Here is a 20,037-nt window from a genome sequence, read left to right as displayed (position 1 = left end):
CACCTCTTTAAGCATGCCGCTGCCCCAGCCCCACCCCACACCCTCTGTCAGGGTTCTTGTGAGGTTCAAAACAAGATGATATTCTGTGCTACATAAGTGCAAAATAGTCATGGTAGTAAAATGAGTGGTAATATGATAACAGATCCCACAAAAATGCAGAGGAACCAGGAAATGGCGGGCAGACAAGCAGCCCTAGAGGGAGACAAGGAGGCGGCTTTTCTGCTGCTGGGACTGAGAAGTTCAGCTGGGAAGCAGATGCTGCGTGGTGCCACCACCACTGTCAACGCCCTGCCAGGGAGTGTGCCTTTCAGTGAGCCAGCAAGACACCCCGCTTCTTCTCCAGCCGCTAATCTGGAGCGGCTCTTGCATTAGCCAGCTGGCATTGCTCAGGTGGAAAGAGAAGCAGCCTTAATGACCACCATCAGCCACCTTTGATGTCCTCCTGCAGGGAGCACCACAGAAAATGTTTCTGTGAATGGGAAGAAGAGCCCTCTGTGCCCAAGGAGAGGAGCAAGTTCTGCTGGGGCTCTTTGCCTCTCAAAGCAGTTTCAAAAGCAGCGGCCAAGGCAAGCTCTGTCTCCCTCGAAGGCAAAGAGGCAGCGAGGAGGGACCAAGCAAGCAAGAGCATATTACCCACCTTGCAAAGGGCCTCCACTTCGTCCAAGCCAAACCAAGGAATTGGGCATGCCTGGTGCACTGCTAGGTTGGGCACTTATTTCTAATGATGATGATGATGGACTGCCTTCAAGTCGATTCCAACTTGTGGTGACCCCATGAACAGGGTTTTCATGGTAAGCGGTATTCAGATGGGGTTTACCATTGCCTTCCTCTGAGGCTGAGAGGCAGTGACTGACCCAAGGTCACCCAGTGAGCTTCATGGCTGTGTGGGGATTCAAACCCTGGTCTCCCAGGTCATAGTCCAGCACCTTAACCACTACACCACACTGGCTCTCTCTACTTATTTCTAAAGTGACTTTTAAAAATGAACTCTCCCTGGGTTGGCAGGTGGTTTTGTGCCACTCAAAACCTGCCCAGCATTGCTCCATTTTAGCCTAACCAAGAGGTCCATCACACACGTGCACAGGTGAATATACATTAATATATATGTATATCCAGTGAATATACATGAAGTGCGCAGGGCAGGTGTGCCTCTCCAATACTCACTGGCCACACACACCATCCCTAGATTGACTGACTCCTCCAGAGCAGCCTCAAAGGGCGGCCAGCAGCTGGTAAACCCTCATTCCCCCCACACACACACTACCCTACCCCTCCAGATCAGAGACCCCGAGAGATGATTATGATGATGATTTTCCTCTTAAAGACCTCTTACTATCTGAAAGATCTCAAAGTGGTTTACAATGGAATCGTAAGAGATCCTCAACCATTCTTTAACCCAAGCAAGGCTCCACAAAACCTAGACGACTGTAGGAGAACAAACCCCCAAGTGGGACAACAGCAGAGAAAATAGGGGGTGTGTTTTGCTTGGGGGCTGTCCTTGCCTGAATGCAGATGTTCTTCTTGTGGCAGTGCTGCAGGGATGGATCAATTGCTTGCTCCCACACACACACATGACTTGTGTCTCCTGCAGCAAGTATGAACAGAGACCTCAAAGACAGGCAGCCACTCTACCCCACCCAGCTTGACCCAAGGCTCTGAGCATGAAGCAGAACACATTCCCAAGAGTGTGCTCCCTGAAGAGCCTCTTGTTCTGCTAGCTCTGCTGCCCCAGTGCTCAGGCATCTCTCTAGCCAGCACCAGCAATTGACTATGGGCCCTCTTGCTGGGCTATTTCGCAAGTTCCTCTGGGTTTAACCATTCACACTTCCTTCCATTGGAAGCCATCCCACTTGGCACCAACTAAGCAGCCAAAGAGGCCAGCCAGTCTCTGTGTTCCTCACCCAAGGTTGTACCCCTCTTGACTTTCCATCTGCCTCCATCCACTCCATGCTAACAAAATCATCCCTCTGGCAAAGAAGTGACACACTGGCAGCCAGTAGATGGTAGCAAAAGTCTTCCAGTGTCACAACATCTGGGCTGGTGGGAAGCAAGAGGGGATTTATTTATTTATTTCATTTCTAGACCGCCCATAGCTAATAGCTCTCTGGGCGGTGTACAAAACGAGATTAAAATACAATATAGAATAAAATCAGTAACAAAGGAACACATTAGACTAAAAACATAAACATCCTTTCCCTTCCCTCTCCAGTCTGGGCTCTTCTAATTTTGTGAGGCAGGTTACTGAAACTGCAAAGTGTTTCCACAAGAGGAACTCCACAGCATGGGGTGGACTTAAATGTTTCTTCCCCACACTCTCTTCTCTCCCCAAATGTTGGCAGAGACCCTAATTTGGAGCCCAGTTGTGCTGTACAGCTTCTCTCATACACACCAGGTTAGCCTGTTCCACACAATGCAAGGGAGACATTCAAACTTCATGGAACCCTGGATTTTGGATCAGAGGCTGACTTATGTCTCTCTCTAAAAGAGCAGAAGAAGAGCTTGGCTGCAGCTGGATCAGACCAAAGATGCCCGTCTAGTCCATTGTTCTATTTTCACAGTAGCCAAGCAGATGCCCTCTCTGGGAAACCCAAAAGTCTGAGCAGATCACTATCAGGGGCACTATCAAGGGATGGGCAGGGCATTTTTACATTGGGCCTCAGATCTCTTGACTCTCCCCCATTTTTGAAATTGATTAATATTTAGTACACTTTGCTTACAGTACACTTTGCTTACAGAGTGACTAGGTGCCCTGGCTCTCACCCAGTCCAACACAGAGGCCAGACACTGGTTTAGCACATCCTCTGTCATACCTGCTTAATCTGTAAAGGAGAAATAGAGTTGCATGTCATCAATACACTCCCAAACTGTGGATGACTCCATGCAGCAGTTGCATGCTCCAAGGCAGCAAGCGTAATAAGACTGAGCCCTGCAAAACACCACACTGGAGATTCCACAGGGCTGAGCAGCACCTCCAAAGCACCACTTGCTGGAGTTGGCTGTCCCAGCTCAGCCAGCTACTCCAGAAGGATGCCATGATCAATGGTACCTGGAATGGCTGAGATGTCAAGGGACACGCCCCCCGTCTTTCTCCCAACACAGGCCATTATACAGGGTGACAAAGGTAGTGCCAAAGCCAGGCCTAAACCCCAGTTGAAATGGATCTAGAAAGTCCTTCTCATCCATCCAAGAATGCTTGGAGGTGGTCGGCAACCACTTGGCTCAGGAACCTTCGCAAGGAAGGGGATATTTGAGAACAGTCGATATCTTTCACTTTCTGGGTCCAAGGAGCATTTCTTAAGGAGTTGTATCACTACCATTTCTCTTAAGCAGCCTGGGACCACTCCCTTAGAGATGCATTAATTGCATCCTTGGCCCAATTGGCCCAGAAGGACAAGGGCCAAGTGGTGGCCTGCACTTGTCCAAGCACCTTGTTCACATCTTTGAGCCATAGCAACTGATACTCATCGAAAGACATCTAACCACAGTGTGCTCTGGATATCACATGAGATTGATCTGCCACAACAGTAGATATTAAGACCATACAGATTCAAGCAATTTTATCCTCAATATGTCTAGCAAATAAGTCACAGCAGGCTGTTGAGGGCTTTACCATCTCCTTCTGGCTAGAACATAAAAGACCTCACACCACCTTGCATTGCTCTCCTGGATGACAAGCTAAAGCTGAGGACACAATGGAGGCAAAAAAGTAACCTTTCTGCACTGCCACCACAGAATAAATGTGACAATGAGAGCGGTGTGTTGGGTTGTATTTGTTTGGAGTTTTTCTCCACTTGTGTTCCTGCCATCTTCCATCCTGCTTCATCACCCTCAGCTACAAGGAATACCACAGGGCTTTCTGAGCCCAGTGTGCTCAGAGCGATGGTATCAAGTAAACTTCCCGGAGTCATCTCTGCATTCCACAGATTGGCTTTGACAGTATCACCACAGCTGGAAAATCCTTCACAGCTGTCTGGAAGACACATGGACCCATCACTCTCCAGGAGTGGACTATTTTAATAGGTCCCCCACCTCTGAAGAGGGGAGAGAACTCCAGCTAGCTAAATGTCACCAGAAGGTTATCTGACCACAACAAGGGAGAGATATTAGCCTCCCCTACTTTCAGGTCACCACCACCTTCCTTCCCAGCTGAAAAGGCCAGAGCCAGAGTGTGACCAGCCACATTGTCAAGGCAATAACATTCTGGGACAGCCCTATGGCTGCCACAGAGGCCATGAAGTCCTGAGCTGGAATCTGGAACCATACTGTGGGCACTAGGGGCTGCTTTAAATAGGGGATGTTGACATTCCCCAGGACTAATAGTCCCAAAAATCTCAATACCACATCTGAGATCCTCCAGCAGTTCCAGAAGGGAGACTTTTGGGCGGGCAAATGGCACAAATACCAACAGGACCCCTTGTCATTCCCACTCACCCAACACCAACAGGACACTTTTCAACATAAATCTTCCAAGATTGTTAATGACAATATTATTAAAAGATATTAATTAAAAGATTCAATAAAATGGAACCCTATAAAAGGCCACTAAAATTTTGAGAAAATAGAATTATCAGCACCCTGAACCTCAAGGCTAGTAGAGCTCTAGGTACCCGCAGGGTCTCCTTGGGGAAAGCATTCCACAAGCTGGGTGATGTCACCAAAAAGACCCTGCCCCAAACCTATCCACCTGCCTCTGAAAGCAAGAAGCGGGGGTACAGCCAGAGATCTTAAAGGATGGGCAGGTTCATATGGGTGCAGGATCCCCTATGAAATGTCTTGATCCTATGCTGTAGAGGGCTTCATAAATCAAAGCCAACTCTTTGAATTGTGCTGAGAAACAAATTGAGAGCAAGAAAAAGATGTTCTACACTGGCAAAATATGTTCTAGCTGGTCAATTCAAGAAAATTGCTTGGCTCCTTATTCTGAACCAAGTGACGTTTCTGACAGAGTTCATGGGCAATCCCCATCAAGGCACTGCAATAGTCAGTTGGGACATTTCCTCGACATTGATTTCTCTGGCAAGGCTGTTTCTATACAGGAGGGTCACAGGTGGTGTAGCAGCCTAAGCTGGAGGAAGGTACTTCATGCTTCATCCAGCCCAACACTGACTCCAGGTACTTGTACAGCACATCTGCTGCCTCCTGACTCCAAATTCCTGAAGATCTTTCATGTAGGTGTTAAAACTAGCCTGAGGCACAAAACAGCCCTGCAGAACAAAAAGCTCCCAGCACAACCTTCTAGAACCAATCTGACAGGCAGGGCTGGCCTTACTGGAGTGCAGTGTCCCCAGTCCCCAGCCCTGACAGATGGTTCATAAGGACTGCATGGCTGGTGGTACTAAAAGCTGCAGAAATGGCCAGGAGACGTCACTGGGTCATATGCCCCCTTCTCTCAGCATCCGTTGGTTCAGCAGAGCAGCCAAGGTGGTTTGGATGCCAACTCAGCCCAAAAGCCAAATTGAAATGGATCCAGATTGTTTTCAGATCCTCAGGAGGGATGGTGGTGTCACCTTCAAAGCCAATTTCTCATCAGCCTGGACCTTGCATGGTATTGGAATTGTGGGATTGCACCCTGAATTGAGTACTTCATATGTCTGAAGGAGAGAGGAGTCTAGGTTGCTCATCTCCTAATCTTCCTTCTGGTAAACTGATATCACTTGGGGATGCTGACCACACCTTCCAACTCTCCTTCCTGCTTCTCCATTTCTCAGGGAAAGGAGACATCTTTGCTTTGTCTCTCTCACCTACAGCAAGAGGGCAAAGACCATGCCAGGTCTGCACGCCTCCAGTGTAGCTAGTTAGGAACGGGATTCTCATTCTACCTATTATGTAGTTCCTTCAATAAGGCACACTTTTCTTATTTTACCAAGTCTGCAGCCTCAGTGACTGTAGCACAGTTAAAGTCTGCTCTTTTACAGGTAAAGTTTTACACACACACACACACAATCTGCTGCGCTGATGATGATCTAAAACCTAATTTGGCTAACAACACAACTTCAGGCCTTACCTGTCATTGTAAGACCCAAAGGTTGCCCCACCAGGTAAATAACTGCTCTTGTCCAGGGCCAAAGGTGACATTAAAGCAGCTCCTCGGGGCGATCATTTCCAGAGCAGCAGCAATGGAGAGTCTCTTGGCATCCTGTCCAAGGATGCCAATCTGAGGCCAAGGCCAAGCAGGACCTGGCTGGGCCCCTGGTTAGAAGCAGAGGGGTTGGCTTCCCACAGGGCAGAGGGCGTCCTTCCAGCTCCTTGATGGGGAGCACCAGGCACTTTCTGTGCTTCAGTGCCGGCTGCCAAGGCTAAGTTGACACAGTCTCCTAGCAGCAACCCAGCCTCCTTTTCTCAGGAGCCCCCTGGGTCCCCCCTCCCCCTCTTCTTCCCTGCTGCTCAGGCAACAAGAGGTGGGGAGAAAGAAGCAGGAGACTCAGCACCAACCTCCAAGGCCAAAGGAAAACTGGAGCAAGGCAGTCACAAATCCATGCAGGCTTGCAGTGACATGTGGAAGACTGAGGGCTTTGCCCTCTCTCTGGAGCCAGTTCTCATCAGGCTGAGAGTCAGTCTGTGTCCCAGGACATGCATTGCACGGGGGGGGGAGAGAACTCATTCCCACCACAGAGTAAACCAGGCTGCTTCTCTTTGATTATTACAATTGTGTAACAAAGATCTGTCCTCTACGGAGTTCAAGGAGAAGACATTGTACATAGCTCTCTTCCCCTACCCATCTTATCTTAACAACAACCCTTTGAGGTAGGGTAAGCTGAGAGATAGTGACTGGCTCCAGTTCACCTAGTGAGCTTCACAGCTAGGTGGAAAATTGCACCTGGTCTCCCCGGTTCTAGCCTGCCTCTCTACCCCCCACCCCCACAGTCCCTGGGCCCTTGGGCTGCTTCTCTGAATCAGTGAGCCGCACCTTAGCGACAGCCTGGCATGCCAAAGGAGGGTCTCCCTGCTGTGCAAGCCCCCTTTGGCCTGGTGCCATGGCTCCCCAGGCTCTGCACCTCCCCCACCCTGACAGCTGCATCTCCTTTTGCTTTTCAGGACAAGGACACGGAGCAGCCACTCAACAGTGGAGGTGAGAAGAGAAGAAGCCAAAGGCCCAAGTGGCCCAGCATCCTCTTTCACCCAGTAGCCAACCAGGTGCCTTTGGGAAGCCCACAAGCTGGACTGGACGGGAACTAAAGAGCTGCCCCTCCCTCTTTCGCTCCCCAGCTGCTGGTCTTCTGAACGTGGAGGTGGCACCAGCATAGCAAGGCAGTGGCCCTGCCTACGTCTTGTGGGAGCAAATTCCCTCTCAGCCCTGTGAAGTAGGACCTCCTTCCCCTTGTCTGTCCTGAACCTTCCAACACTCAGCTTCGTTGGGTGACCTCGCTGGGTCACCATGCATAATTTTATGTGCCTCTGTCATGTCCCTCCTCACTCACAGTGCCAGATTTAGGAACACTGTTGGAAGCAACAAAGACATTTTATTACAATTGTCATCGCTTTGGCTTAAAAAACCTTTCATGTAAAACCCACCACCAAAATGCTGAAACCCTCTGACCTCCCCATCCCAACCTACAACCCATCCCACCAACTTCCCTCCTGGGGCTGCTCGGCTACTTGCATCTGTTATGGAAATTTGTACATGCAGAGATCCTCAGCTGTATGAGCTGCGTGTGTGCCAGTGTGTGTATTTACCTAAGTGGCAGGCTTTTACCCTGCATTTGGATCACTGGGACTTAAGACTTAGTAAAATAAGAAAAGCTACTTTATAGAAATACATAGTAGATAGGAAAGGCATACCTAGTTCTAACTAACGAAGCTGGAGACTCAATGCCCAGATGTGGGTCTTGCCCTCATGGCTCAGGAGAGAGCAAAGACAAAGATGTCTCCTCTCTCCTCGGACAGTGGAAGAAGACAAAGGAAGGAGGGGCAGGCCAGCTTCCCTGAGCTTATCAGTTTACAAGGGAAGGAAGTTAGGCAGAGAAGAGCACAGGTAAAGGTAGGCCAGCCTAGCCAGCTGGAGGACCCTCACTCCATCTTTCTTCTGGAACACAAACAAAAGAGCCCAAACAGGAGTTGCTCTTGCCCCACTTCCGACAGCATCATGGCATCGTTTCTGCTGATCCTCTCCTGTGGGCCTCTAAATCTTGGCATGGCTTGGGGCCTTAGCATGTCTTCATGTGCCCCTGCTTACTCACCTAAAAAGCCCCGAATGGTGCAACCTTTCCTCACAGGAGAGCGGTCCAGCCCCTTGACCATTTTGGCCACCCTTTTCTGAAGCTCTACAAAATCTGTTCTGAGGTGAGGCAACCAGAACTGTGCACACTGTTCCAAAGGTAGTTGCACCACAGATGCATATAACAACATTAGGATCTCAGTTTCATTTTCAGTCCCTTTCCGAATGATCCCTAGCACGGGATCCTCCTTTTTCAAAGCCGCTCCACACAGGATTGAGATCTTCATGGAGCCACCAGTACCCCAAGATCTCTTTCCTGGTCATTCAGGGCCAGTTCAAACCCCATCAGCTTACATGCAAAGTTAGGGACTTTTGCCCGATGTGAACCACCTGACACCTTCTTACACCCAATTACATTTGCCAGTTTGATGCCTGTTCACCCAGTTTGGAGTGAACTTTTTGGGAGGCCTTGGCAATCCCTTTAACCACCCTGAATAGTTTAGTGTCAGCTGCAAACTTGGCCACTTCACTGTTGCTCAGTCGCAGCTCCAGAGGATTTACGAGCAAGTTAAAGCGCCCGGTCCCAGCACAGACTCTCCTCGGAGACTCCGCGCCCGCAGGCGCTCTCCTCTTCGCCGCTGCTTCACGCACCCAGCCTTGGCACTGAAGATGGGCTCTCGCTCCCTCCAGCCCCATAAGCGAACCCTTCTCTCCGTGTCCACAGATGCTTCGCTCGCGCACAAGGCTCTGGCCAGCAAGGAAGCTTTCAAGCGCATCGGTATCCCGGTCATCGCAGCCGTCCTGAGCATCGCGATTCTCGCCACGGCCATCTTCCTCAGTAAGAGACCCTCCCTCGCGCTGCACGGGTCAGGCAGGTCCGGCCCCTCGCGCTGGCCTTGTCGCCCTCTCACACTGCCCCCGCCCCGCCCCGCCCCTTTGCGCACCTCTTCAGCGCTCGCCTTTACAAAAGGGGAAGCGCAAGGCTCGTCCCTGTCGGGCCCCCTCGACCCCACGCCATGCCCTATCACGCCGTCCCAGGGGCTCCCTCCGGGAAGGCGGCCGGCAGCCCCACCAGGCCCGACGCTCACAAGCACCTAGCCGGCCTGATCTCGCCGCTTGCATGGAGGCTCGGTGCTGGGCTGTCGAGGGGGCCCGCGTTGCCGACTCCTGCCTGGACTGCAGCTCGCCCACCGACGTCCCTGTCGCTCTCTGTCTCCGCCTAGTCAAGATGGCTGTGGACTCCTACTACTTCTTCTGCGGCCAAACCTTCCAGTTCATCCCTCTGAGCCTTCAGTGCGACGGGCGCGTCGACTGCGCCTGGGGGGAAGATGAAGCCGGCTGCGTGCAGCAAGTGCCCGACGGGCCCCTCGTGGCAGGTGAGTCCTGCGGCGGCGGCGGCACCCGAGGGAGGCAGCCGCGCCTGCAGCTAAGGGAAGCCAACGGCGGCCTGGGCCTCTGCTTCTGTCTCCACAGTGCGTCTCTCCCGCGACAGGTCCAGCCTGCAAGTGCGGGACAAAGAGACGGGCGGCTGGGCCTGGGTTTGCCACGGCACCGCGTTTGACATGGCAATGGCGACGGCAGCGTGCAAGCAGATGGGCTACAGCAGGTACGGTGGGGGGGGAGGCCGGGGCCAAAGCGCCCCTGAAGAGGCAAGCCAAAGCAGAGCAGCCCTGGAGAGCCGCCAGCCCGAGACTGAAGCGCAACAGCGAGGGGCAGCCAGAACAGGGCCCCGGGCTGCCCCCTTGCACCGGGCTATTTTAATGCCCCCCGGCCTGTACCAGGACTCCATTTCCCAGAATTCTCCCATTTTCAAGCACTAGCTAGGCGGCTGCTGCTGAAGCCAGCCGGCATCCATCTCAGTGCCGCAGCCCAAACTTGCCGGCCCGGGGCTGAGAGCAAAGGAGCCGTTTCTGGTCCCAGGCCGGGCCACCAGGTGGGAGGGAGATCCGGGAGGCTCTTTCGGACAGGAGGCAGAACTCGTGTGGCGCAGGGAGGGAAAGAGGAGAGGGCACCCCCCCTCCAGATCCCTGGCCGCACTGCCCCGCGCCCTGCCGTCGCCTCCGCAGGGCAGCCTGCCTGGGACACGCGACTGGCAGCCTGGCTGCGGCAGCTGCCCAGCGGAGGCCCTGCCAATGGGCCGGGTAAGTGGCTTCTAAGGCACCGCTGCTCGGACGCAAAGGGGCACCCGGCACCGGGTGGTCTGAAGGCACGTGAGGCCAGCACCCTGCTGAAGCTAAGCAGGGTCAGGTCTGGTTAGTGCCTGGATGGGAGACCGCCTGGGAACCTCATGTAAGCCACCTTGGGTTTCTATTGTGAAAACAAAGGCGGGGTAGAAATGTAATAAATAAATAAATAAATAAATAAATCTTGGGAGGGTGGGGGTTAATTAAGGCGTGTTATCGGGAGACACCTGGAACATCTCCCCAAATGGCCAAAGACGAGGAAAATAAGGACTGTCCATGCTCAGCTGGGCCCGCTGGAGGGGGTGCAGTGATTGAAGTCCCTGGTCAAAGCTGAGGGCAACAGCAAAGGGGCCACCTTAATCTGTGCCAGAACTCAGGCTCAGGACCTCTTGCAGTCCTGGAACAGATGAAATCAAGAAATGCAAAGTGCATTTCTGTTACCACTGATTGAGTAACGTCCACCCACATCCTGGCTCAGGGAGGGGGGAGGGGCTCTTCCAAGCCGGAGGGTCCCAGTCAGACCAGCTAAAAGAGAAGGAGGGCTCTTCTCTGGAGAGCAAAGTGGGGGCAGGGGTGGCAATATCCTCCCCCCCTTCTCTGCCTTCAGCAGGATCCTCTGCCCAGTCTTGGGAGCAAAAGTGTAGTGTGGGTGAGCAAGGCAACCTTAAGGCCCCACCTGGAAAGGCCCTCTGCTTTATTCACATGACTACACTCCCCCCAAGTGTGGGTCAGCACAGTAGAGCCCATCCCCCTGCAGGACGGAGGGTTGGCCTAGAGCTGATGGGGAAAAATGTTTGGGGGGGATTTGTGCCAGGGGGAGGTGCCTTTGTTGCTCAGCCCCTTCCCTCTCTTGCAGGGTCCCCTCCTTCAGGGCCGTGGCAATTGGTGCCGCGCAGCAGGGGCAGCCCCTCAGGGAGGTGATTCTGCAGGGCGGGGAGCTCCGCTGGAGAGATTCGGAAAGGTGAGTGAGGCAGGCATGGGGGGAAGGAAGGAGTGGCCGCTGCTTCCCTGGCATGAGGAGTGGGGTGGGAATCTCCTGAAGAGGCGGGTGTTCTGTGTCTTTCAGGGCATCCACTGACTCATGCCCCCCTCCCTGGGACTCTCTCCTCATCCCACTTTATGAAAACAAAACAAAAAGGAGGAAGGAGTGGTAGATGATTCCAGGCAGCCCCGGACGGACTTTCATCTCAGCCCTCTTGCCCAGGGCACCTGGCAATCAGGACCCATCCCTGATGCCTGCCCTGGATCCCCCAACTTCTTTTTGGGTCTAGCTTTCTGGGTCTAGCTTCCGCTGAGATTTCCCAGACATTTGCCCGTAACAAGGCATCACTCCAGGGCACTGTGAGACATGGCAGTGGTGGCGAGACCCAGCAGCCCAGCACTACTGGAGAACAGGTACCTGCCACCAGGTAAGCCTGCCAGCCTCCTCCCGCCCCGATGGAGGAGAAGGGTGATTTGGCCAGAGTGCCCCCGCCCCTCAACCCTGGATGCAGCCTGCTCCTGCCTGGGACTTTGCAAGAGGATGGTGAAGTTGCTGTTGGGAGCTCAGTCACTTTAATGCATTCATGATGACACCAAAGGAGGCTGGGGAGGGCCCCTGGTGGCCCCTTCAAGACTGGTGGAAGGAGGCTAGCAACCGCTACAGCACCCAGGACAGCCATGTGGGTGAAGGAGGATGCAGGGGGCCTGTGACATGAAGTGGCTGGGACTGGCCAGGTTCATCTGATAAAGCCACAGGGAGTGATGGGTCTTTTCCTGCCACGCCACCTGAACCCTACACAAGTCCCAGGGAGGCTCAGCACTGCTTTGCTAAGCCAGAGCCATGTGCAAATGGGATCCTGGCTTGCAAGGGTCGTGTCTAAGACTCTTTGAGTGAGCACAGCTGGCAGGGCTCAGCAGAGGAAACCCGGGCTCAGGATGGCCTCCCCCTAACCTGTGGTCCCCTCAGCAGCAGTTTCTGACCAGGCCTCTCTGTTACAGGCAGTGCCTCTCTGGTCTCATCGTCTCTCTGTCCTGCTCCAGTGAGTATGCTTGTGCCCTTGGCACTAATCACCGAGCAGCAATCACCCCTGCTGCCTGGGTTAGGCTGTTGCTCCTAGCCAACCTAGCAATCCCATCTGAAGATCCATCCCTGAGGGCACAATTCAGGGCAGAGCTGGCACCACCCTCCCCTCAGCAAGGCAAAGCGTGTACCTGCTGGTGGGTTGGCTGGTGTGGATAGTGGCACTGAGCTGTCACCTCCAAGCTCCTGCCTTGTGGCTTAACCTGTTGGCTCTTTCAGGGTGCAGGCCCCCCACTTCAGTGAGCCAGGAGCCCAAAGCCTGTTCTCCAGCAAAAAAAATGCATTTTGCTGAGTGCTGTGTGCCTGGGCTCACATTCATGTGTGAATGAAGGACCCAAGCAGGTTTGCCTCTGTGGCCTGGGCAGTTGGGTGGAGCGGAATATGGCTCAGCAGAGACCCCTGATGTTTTTTGACCTGGCCCTGAAAAAGACACCAGGCAGCACCAGGCTTTTTGTGACCCTGTTGGGATCCTTAGCAGCTTCCCCTCCAGAGAAGGGCTTGTGATTGCAGCATTTATCCCTTCCCTTCCACACCCAGCTTCCCTTGCACCAGATTTCCAAGATGACATCATGCGATGAGCTTAAACTTGATTTGTTTGCCATTTGGATATAGGTTGTGGCTACAACTTGAGGTCCCCACGAGTTGTGGGTGGTAGCCCAGCTTCCATTGAAACGTGGCCATGGCAGGCCAGCCTGCAGCACAAGGGGCAGCATGCCTGTGGGGGGAGCATCATCGACCCCCAATGGGTTGTGACGGCAGCACACTGTTTCCGGTGAGTTGGTGAGCAGCAGAGTGGGGCCTGACAGGCAGGCCTCTCAGAGGCCCTGGCCACGCCCAGTTTTTGAGACCCTGCCTTAGCTGTCATGAAAAAAAGGCAAACTTACAAAAACAGAACAAGGCAGCAAAGAGAGACAGAGAGAGGCTGAATTCTTTTATTTAAAAAATGCTTTTCTAGTTTTTTTCTGTGCAAATACAGGGAAATATGCAATGCCACAGTTGATATTAAGTATATGACAAAATCTATATCAGTTAACAAAAAACTGTTTTTTTGCAGAGTCACAGCTCTTATTTGTTTAAATTTGCAGCTCTAAGCTGAGAGAGTATGTCACAATTTAGTCTGACGCACATAAAAACAAATTGTGGAACTTATAAAATGCCAAAAAATTGACGTGTCTAAATTTGAGGCCCCCTTTGAGCGTGAGGCCACATGGCAAGCAGGACCTGCAATCTTCTCACGATTCCCAGCCACTGGCATTCAGAGACATACTGCCTTTAAAAATGAGGCAACACATAGCCATCATGGCTAGTAGTAGCTATTAATAGCCTTAAACTTCCACAGATTTATCTAGCTCCCTTTTACAGCCATCCAAGTTGGTAGCCATTGCTACATCCAGTTGGAGCAAATTCTGTAATTTTAACTATGTGCTGTGTGAGTCCTTGGTCTGTTCTGATGGCCTTTTGGCTTCTAGTATTATGGGAGAAGGAGAAAAACGTCTCTCTGCCTACTTTCTCCATGCCATACATAATCTTGTTCAACTCTATTTTTACTCACTCACTTTACTCACCGTAATTTTATAACTGTTCCTCATAGAAGAGTTGCGCCAGCTATGGCCTTTTCTCAGTTTCAGCGGGTCTGCCAGCTGCACCCTGCCTGGATGGAGACCACTTGGTTGCAGGTGCTCATGTTCTACCAAGCTCCTGTTTAGACTACTGCAATGTGTTGTACATGGGGCTGCCTATGAACACACTCTGGGAACTGCAGTTGCTCCAGAACAGGGCCACAAGATTATTCACTGGGACCACTTCAAAGTGACAGTTTAAACCTTTGAAGCCCTAAATGACTTGGGAAAGGGTTACTTGAATAATCTCCTTCTCCCATATATACCTGCCAGATCCTTAAGATCTTCATCACAGGCCCTGCTCGGAGCATCCCGGCCAAATGACTACTGTCTACAAAAAGGCCATCTTGGAGGTGGTACCCCGGCTATGGAACAGCCTGTCCAGAGAAGCTCACCTGGAGCCATCTTAATGGTCCTTTTGGCACCAGCTGAAGGCTTTTTAAAAACAATTCACCCAAGCCAAGGGTAGGTAGCTTTTTGGGGCATGGACCCATTGCCAACTCTCCTGGGGCTGCAAGTCACAGAGGGTGCAACTGAAGCTTAAAAGTGAGTGTGGCCAAAGTATAAACACTTGCCCCTTGTTGGTACTCAGCTGCGCATGCTAGTTGTGGTCTCCATGACTTCTCCCTCAGCCACTCTTGTTTTCCACTTTTCCACTTGTATTCTCATGAGATGGTTGAGAGTGAACATCTTTAGTGAGTTTCTCAATATTTGCTGGTACTAAGGATGCAGCTATTGGAACCAGCTTTCCAAATTCCAGACTATTAGTCTTGCCTAAAAGTAGTTTGTTGTATGGGTTAGCACTGATAAGACCCAAATAGGAAGTCTCTCTCAAGTGCAGATCTCATCGACTTGGGGTTTTTTCTTTCGTTGCTCGTAGAATGCCAATGTTTCCATTGTGCTGTCTTTACATGTCTTGGGTTCTTTCTGCTTTGCAGTATGAGTTCCATTTGATATTTTCCTGGTACATTTGATACTTCAACAGTGAAGCTGGTCCCATGCCTTCTTAAACAATTTGTGTTTTTAATCAGGGCGTCTCCACCTTGTGATTCATGTTTTATTGTATATCTGCCAGGAGGAACCATTTTTTATGCTGACTTTAGTGTAACAGTGTATGTTGAATGTTGCATTTTATTCTTTTAATTTTTGTGAGCCATGTAGAGAACATAAATGTTACTGGGCAGCCATATAAATATAGTAAGGTATATGAATGAATAAATAAAGCTAGACCCTTACCTACCCACACTAGCCCAAGGCGCCCTGAAGAAAGCACCTTCTCCCACATAACTGACTTTATAGGCCTACAGCTGAAGTGTGACCTGTGCCTCCACTCACTGGAGACAGACCCCGATCCTGTTCTCATCCATCCATTCATTCTGCCATTTGCAGCAGATTACCTTGTGTTGCATGCAGCACTTGAGCTTCCTTTGACTTCCAGCTTCTGTGTGGCACTGTTGGGAGGAGATCCCAGGCTCCTTTTGGCAATGAAGGCAAGTTCTGAGTGTAAATCCTGCTTATAGAGGACCTTCCCCCACACCTCGGCTTCTGGGTTCTCATTGAGTGAGGGGTCCAAATCTGACAAGTTGGGGGTAGGGAGCATCCCATTATCCCAGCAGGTGCTTTGTAAGAAGGGTCTCCCTCAGAGGGTGAGGGCATCAGAGGTCCAACTCATGACTAGGCTTGCCACCTTTTTTACTGGCTCTCGCTCCTGTCCCTTGCACAGGAGGTTGAGCTGCAGACATTAAAGAGCAATCAAGTACACTGTCATCGTACAGAGGCTCACAAGGAGGATGAGCCAGTTTTTCTAGTCATTTGGTCCTTCCGCACATGACAGCAGCCAAGGGCCTCTGTGCCCCTTGTGGCCAGAGTTTGTCTTGCTATTAAAGGGAAGAGCAAATCGGTGTGCCGCCTTCTGTTCTCAGGAACCACCTGGTGACTAAGCACTGGAAAGTGGAAGGCGGGTCAGAAACCCTCTCGAGTGCCACTGCTGTCCCTGTAGAGAAGGTTTTTGTCATCGACATCAAGTACATGTTTCCCAAAGACATGGACATTGCATTGGTCAAATTACAATCCCCCTTGGGCTTCCCAGGTGAGAGCTTCTCAGACTGCAAGCTGGAACGGGGGGGGGGGGAGATGGGTGAGAGACACTCAGCTGGGTCAGGGACTTGGAGAGTCTGACAGACAGAGCCCACTGCAAAAACTGGTCGGAGCTCAGAGCCGGATGCTGGACTTCCTCCTTGCCCAGCTGCAATCTTGCCCTCCACCACCCACCGCCCATCTCTCTCTCTGCTGCAGAATCAGTGAAGCCTATTTGCCTGCCTTTCTTTGACGAGGAAATAGTTCCAGGAACCCCATTGTGGATCACAGGCTGGGGGTACACCAAGCAGGATGGTGAGTTTCCTTCAGTGTGCTCCTGTCCGTCTTCAGCACCACCACCACTGCTGCTGTTGCTGTCTACTGAATGAGAGGCGCCTCCGCCCGGCCCAGTCCAGACACTCTGATTTCTGCTGCAGCCTGCTTAGGACCAAGAAGCTCACCTTCCCAAATTGTTCCCCATCAGGGCACAGAGCAAGGGCAGGCAAGCAGTTGTGTATGTGCATACACGCACGCACACACCACAAAGGCCTGGCCTGGGGGTCCACAGGCACGCCTTCAATAACAACAAAGAGTGCCAGCTGTCCTCAGGGAAAAGGTGTAGCCTGGGGGCAGAGCCCCCAGGTTCAGTGTCTGGAAGCATCTCCCAATTGGGGCTGGGAGAGATCTGAGTCTGAACCCTGCAGAGCAGCTGCCAGTCAGAGTAGACAGTATTGAGCTAGATCGGTCAATGGTCTGACTCAATATGAAGCAGTTTCTGTTCCTGTAGTGAAAGAAGGGGGAGATCCGAGAGACCCTGTTTACACCCATCCTTGTGCAACTGCCACACACCTACCCTGCAGAGGAGACCAATTGGTTCCAAGCTATCCGCTAATTGCTGCCACCACCCTCCTTCTTTATCTCTATAGCTCCCAAGCAGGAGGGGAGTCTGGAGCCCTCAGGTACATAGGGGTCCCCGAGGGGGCCACCCATTCGCTTAGCCCTTCTGAAGCGGAAAAGAGCTTACCTCTGCCAAGAGCCCTCGTACCGCCTTGGAAGCCTACTGGGAGGAAGGGCAGGATATAAATTTAATAAATAAATAATAGATAAATAATTTACCCACCTCCCCCGGAGAACAGAGCAATGTGCTGGTATTTTAACAGCTCGGAAACCCTTGCAGCGTGACCCCAAGTGGCCCAGGCACGTGGGGGTGTCCGAATACCTGAGAGTTGGCAGCAATGCACACAGACCCGACTGTCCAATTTGTTAAGGATAAAGACGGCAAAGGGGGGAGAACCACAGGGATAAGCGAAGGGAAGTAGAACTGAGATTCTGTGGCTTAGCCTGTCTATCTGATCCTAAGCTGCTGCTTACTGTTGGGCTTTGGGTCTCCTCATGAGTCACAGCTTAGGTGGTCAGTTCCCCATTCGCTGAAGGTTGGTTGAGGAACTGTCCTGGACCCTGAGGTGACAGGGACAAAAGCTGCATCTCAGTTTGTCCTCCCCTAGTGGGATTGAGGGGCACCTGGCTGCCTTGGCCAATTCAAGCCCCAGGCACGTTCTGCAGGGAGTAACCTCTTGGCAGTAGAGAGAGGACCTGTGCCCCTGTCAGGCAGGAACCATCCTGGGCTTGTGACTCCAGCTGGGCGCACGTGCTGAACTGCCCAGCTGAAATGAAGGGGCAAGAGAGCAGAGTTTTTTCCCACATGTGGTCAATGAATTGTAGGTACTGCAGGGCCCTTTTGGGGAGGGGGGGAGAAGATCTCTGAGGAGGAAATTGCCTTGGAACAAGCACCCCTGGCTGTATGCGTAGGTGGGTTAGTAGTCAGGATTTTAAAGAGCATTTCCCTTTTGGCCACTGCAGTCCCCCTTCCCCCGCCAGCTCCAGGGCCAGTCCCCAGAATCTGAGGTTCCCACGTGCCATTTTCCCCAGGTATGCTGTCCAAGAAGCTACAGCAGGCAGAGGTAGAGTTGATTGACAGCCGCATCTGCAACACACCTGATGCCTACCAGGGGGAAGTCACAGAAAAGATGCTCTGTGCAGGCGGCGATCAGGGCAGAGCTGACACCTGCCAGGTAAGGGGCACCAAGGAGTACACCTTGACCAACGGAGCAGCTCTTGGCCTTTTGTGTTTCCATCTGGGATCCTCCCATATTTTATGCTGTTCCTGGCATTCTGGGCAAGCGTTGGCAGCCGTCTCTCTTCCTTCCCATCAGGGAGACAGTGGAGGGCCACTGATGTTCCAGCAGGGGCAATGGCACCTTGTGGGCATCGTCAGCTGGGGCCATGGTTGTGGAAGCCCCAGCACCCCAGGAGTCTACACCAAAGTCCAGGCCTACCTCAACTGGATCTACACCATCCTCAGGGTCAGCGTTACTCCTCCCCTTTGCCCTAGACTGGGGGTGGGACCTGTTGCTGCCCTGGCACTGGTGGGGCAGGGTGGAGTTGCCCACCACCTGGGGACTGGGCCCCTTCATCCTCCGGGTCTTTCTCTTTCCAGTCAGAGTCCTGAGAATGGGCTGGATCCTGCACCTCCCCACACATCCCCCCTGCCTGGAGCAGCGTGTGTGGGAAAGGATGGCCTTCCAGTCACACTGAAGCCTTCCCGGAAGTCCCAGGGGTGGGGAAGCAAGAGGGCAGCTGCAGGAAGGAGCCCTCAGCAAGGCAGTGCATGTGGCTCCTGGAGACGACGCTGATTTATGGTGGCTGTGGCTGGGAGCCCAGGTGAGGCCACCTGCAGTGCTCTTTTCAGAACTCTGGGAGCTGTTGCGATCCAGGAGGGGCCGTTTGTTTCCCATGACCTGGCCCTTGCAGAGAGTGGCTGGGCCCAGGCCTCCTCGCAGGACAACAGCCTGTGGCCTTGAGGCGTCTGCTTCCCCTCCCCTCCTCTGACTTGGGCCACTGAAGGGATCCAGCGGTTGCTTCTTCCATGGCACAAATCCCTCTTTCCGCTTGGAATAAATCAAGGGATGTTTTGCACCATCACGCTGTTGAGTCTATGCATGTTCTGCACTGGTTCCAGCTGGGTTTGTACCAGAGACAGGTGGGGGTCACCTATTCAGTTACTCATCCATTTTGGCATCAAGAGAAACTGGAGGGGTCAACTCTGGGGGGAGGCTCCGTCTTCCCTTCCCAAAAGCTCTGCCTCCCTCTTCTCTAAACATAAGGAGAGCTTGGCTGCTGGAGCACAGCAAAGGCACACCTCGTCCACCATCCTCTTCTAGGAACCCACAAGCAGAACCTGAGCACACCAGCAACTCTCCCAGCTTGTAATTCCCACCAACTGGTATCACAGAACCGTAGAATAGCAGAGTTGGAAGAGGCTTCCAAGGCCATCAGGTCCACTCCCCTGCTCAACACAGGAACCCAACTTAAAGCACACCTGACAGGTGGCTGTCCAGCTGCCTCTTGAAGGTCTCCAGCATTAGAGAGCCCACCACATCCCTAGGTCATTGGTTCCATTGTTGTACTCCTCTAACAGTTAGGAAGTTTTTCCTGATATTCAGTTGAAATCTGGCTTCCTGCAACTGGAGCCCATTATGCCATGACCTGCACTCTGAGATGATCGAGAAGACAGCTTGGCCCTCCTCTGTGTGGGAACAATGATTCTGTGATCCTCCAATGCAAAAAGAGAGGCTTTTTGCAGTGTATGGTGATGCCTCAGGAGCAAAGAAGGAAGTCGGGTCTAGCTACTACTTGATGCTCATGGCCACCAAAGACATTGCAGGAGGCTCAAAGAGCCCATAACTTGTGTTAGAGGTTGGGCTTGGAAGCCCCAAGTTCAGCAGCCCCAGAAGGCCACTTGCTCATCCCATAAAATGTTCATTCTACCCCGCAGCTGTTTGGCTGTCAGGAGCAGCAGCAGACATAGAGGATAAGAAAATAGAGCATCCCTTCCCCAAGGACAGGAGAGGGAACCAGCTCTTTGAATCTTCCAAATCTGAC

General features: G+C 52.3%; 1 protein-coding gene across 1 annotated transcript; it reads left to right on the top strand.

Moving 5' to 3' along the window:
• Positions 1–171: 171 nt before the first annotated feature.
• Positions 172–18,997, top strand: TMPRSS4 (transmembrane serine protease 4). Its single transcript, XM_061592492.1, has 14 exons — positions 172–300; positions 6,389–6,550; positions 7,036–7,069; positions 8,880–8,993; positions 9,379–9,531; positions 9,629–9,761; positions 11,195–11,299; positions 12,319–12,359; positions 13,013–13,172; positions 15,942–16,108; positions 16,315–16,410; positions 18,025–18,167; positions 18,309–18,458; positions 18,593–18,997. Exons 1-14 carry the CDS (start codon positions 172–174, stop codon positions 18,602–18,604), a joined length of 1,599 nt encoding a protein of 532 aa, XP_061448476.1. The 3' UTR covers positions 18,605–18,997.
• Positions 18,998–20,037: the final 1,040 nt, after the last annotated feature.

Source organism: Rhineura floridana, chromosome 12 (assembly GCF_030035675.1).
Source record: "Rhineura floridana isolate rRhiFlo1 chromosome 12, rRhiFlo1.hap2, whole genome shotgun sequence".
In the NCBI taxonomy this organism is placed as follows: domain Eukaryota; kingdom Metazoa; phylum Chordata; class Lepidosauria; order Squamata; family Rhineuridae; genus Rhineura; species Rhineura floridana.
This window is presented reverse-complemented; position numbering and strand designations above follow the sequence as displayed.

Coding starts and splice junctions, on each gene's coding strand:
- TMPRSS4 (XM_061592492.1), top strand. CDS start 172: ATGGCGGGCAGACAAGCAGCCCTAGAGGGAGACAAGGAGGCGGCTTTT. Junction 12,360..13,012: donor CGTCTCTCTGTCCTGCTCCA/GTGAGTATGCTT, acceptor ATTTGGATATAG/GTTGTGGCTACAACTTGAGG. Junction 16,411..18,024: donor GGGGTACACCAAGCAGGATG/GTGAGTTTCCTT, acceptor CATTTTCCCCAG/GTATGCTGTCCAAGAAGCTA.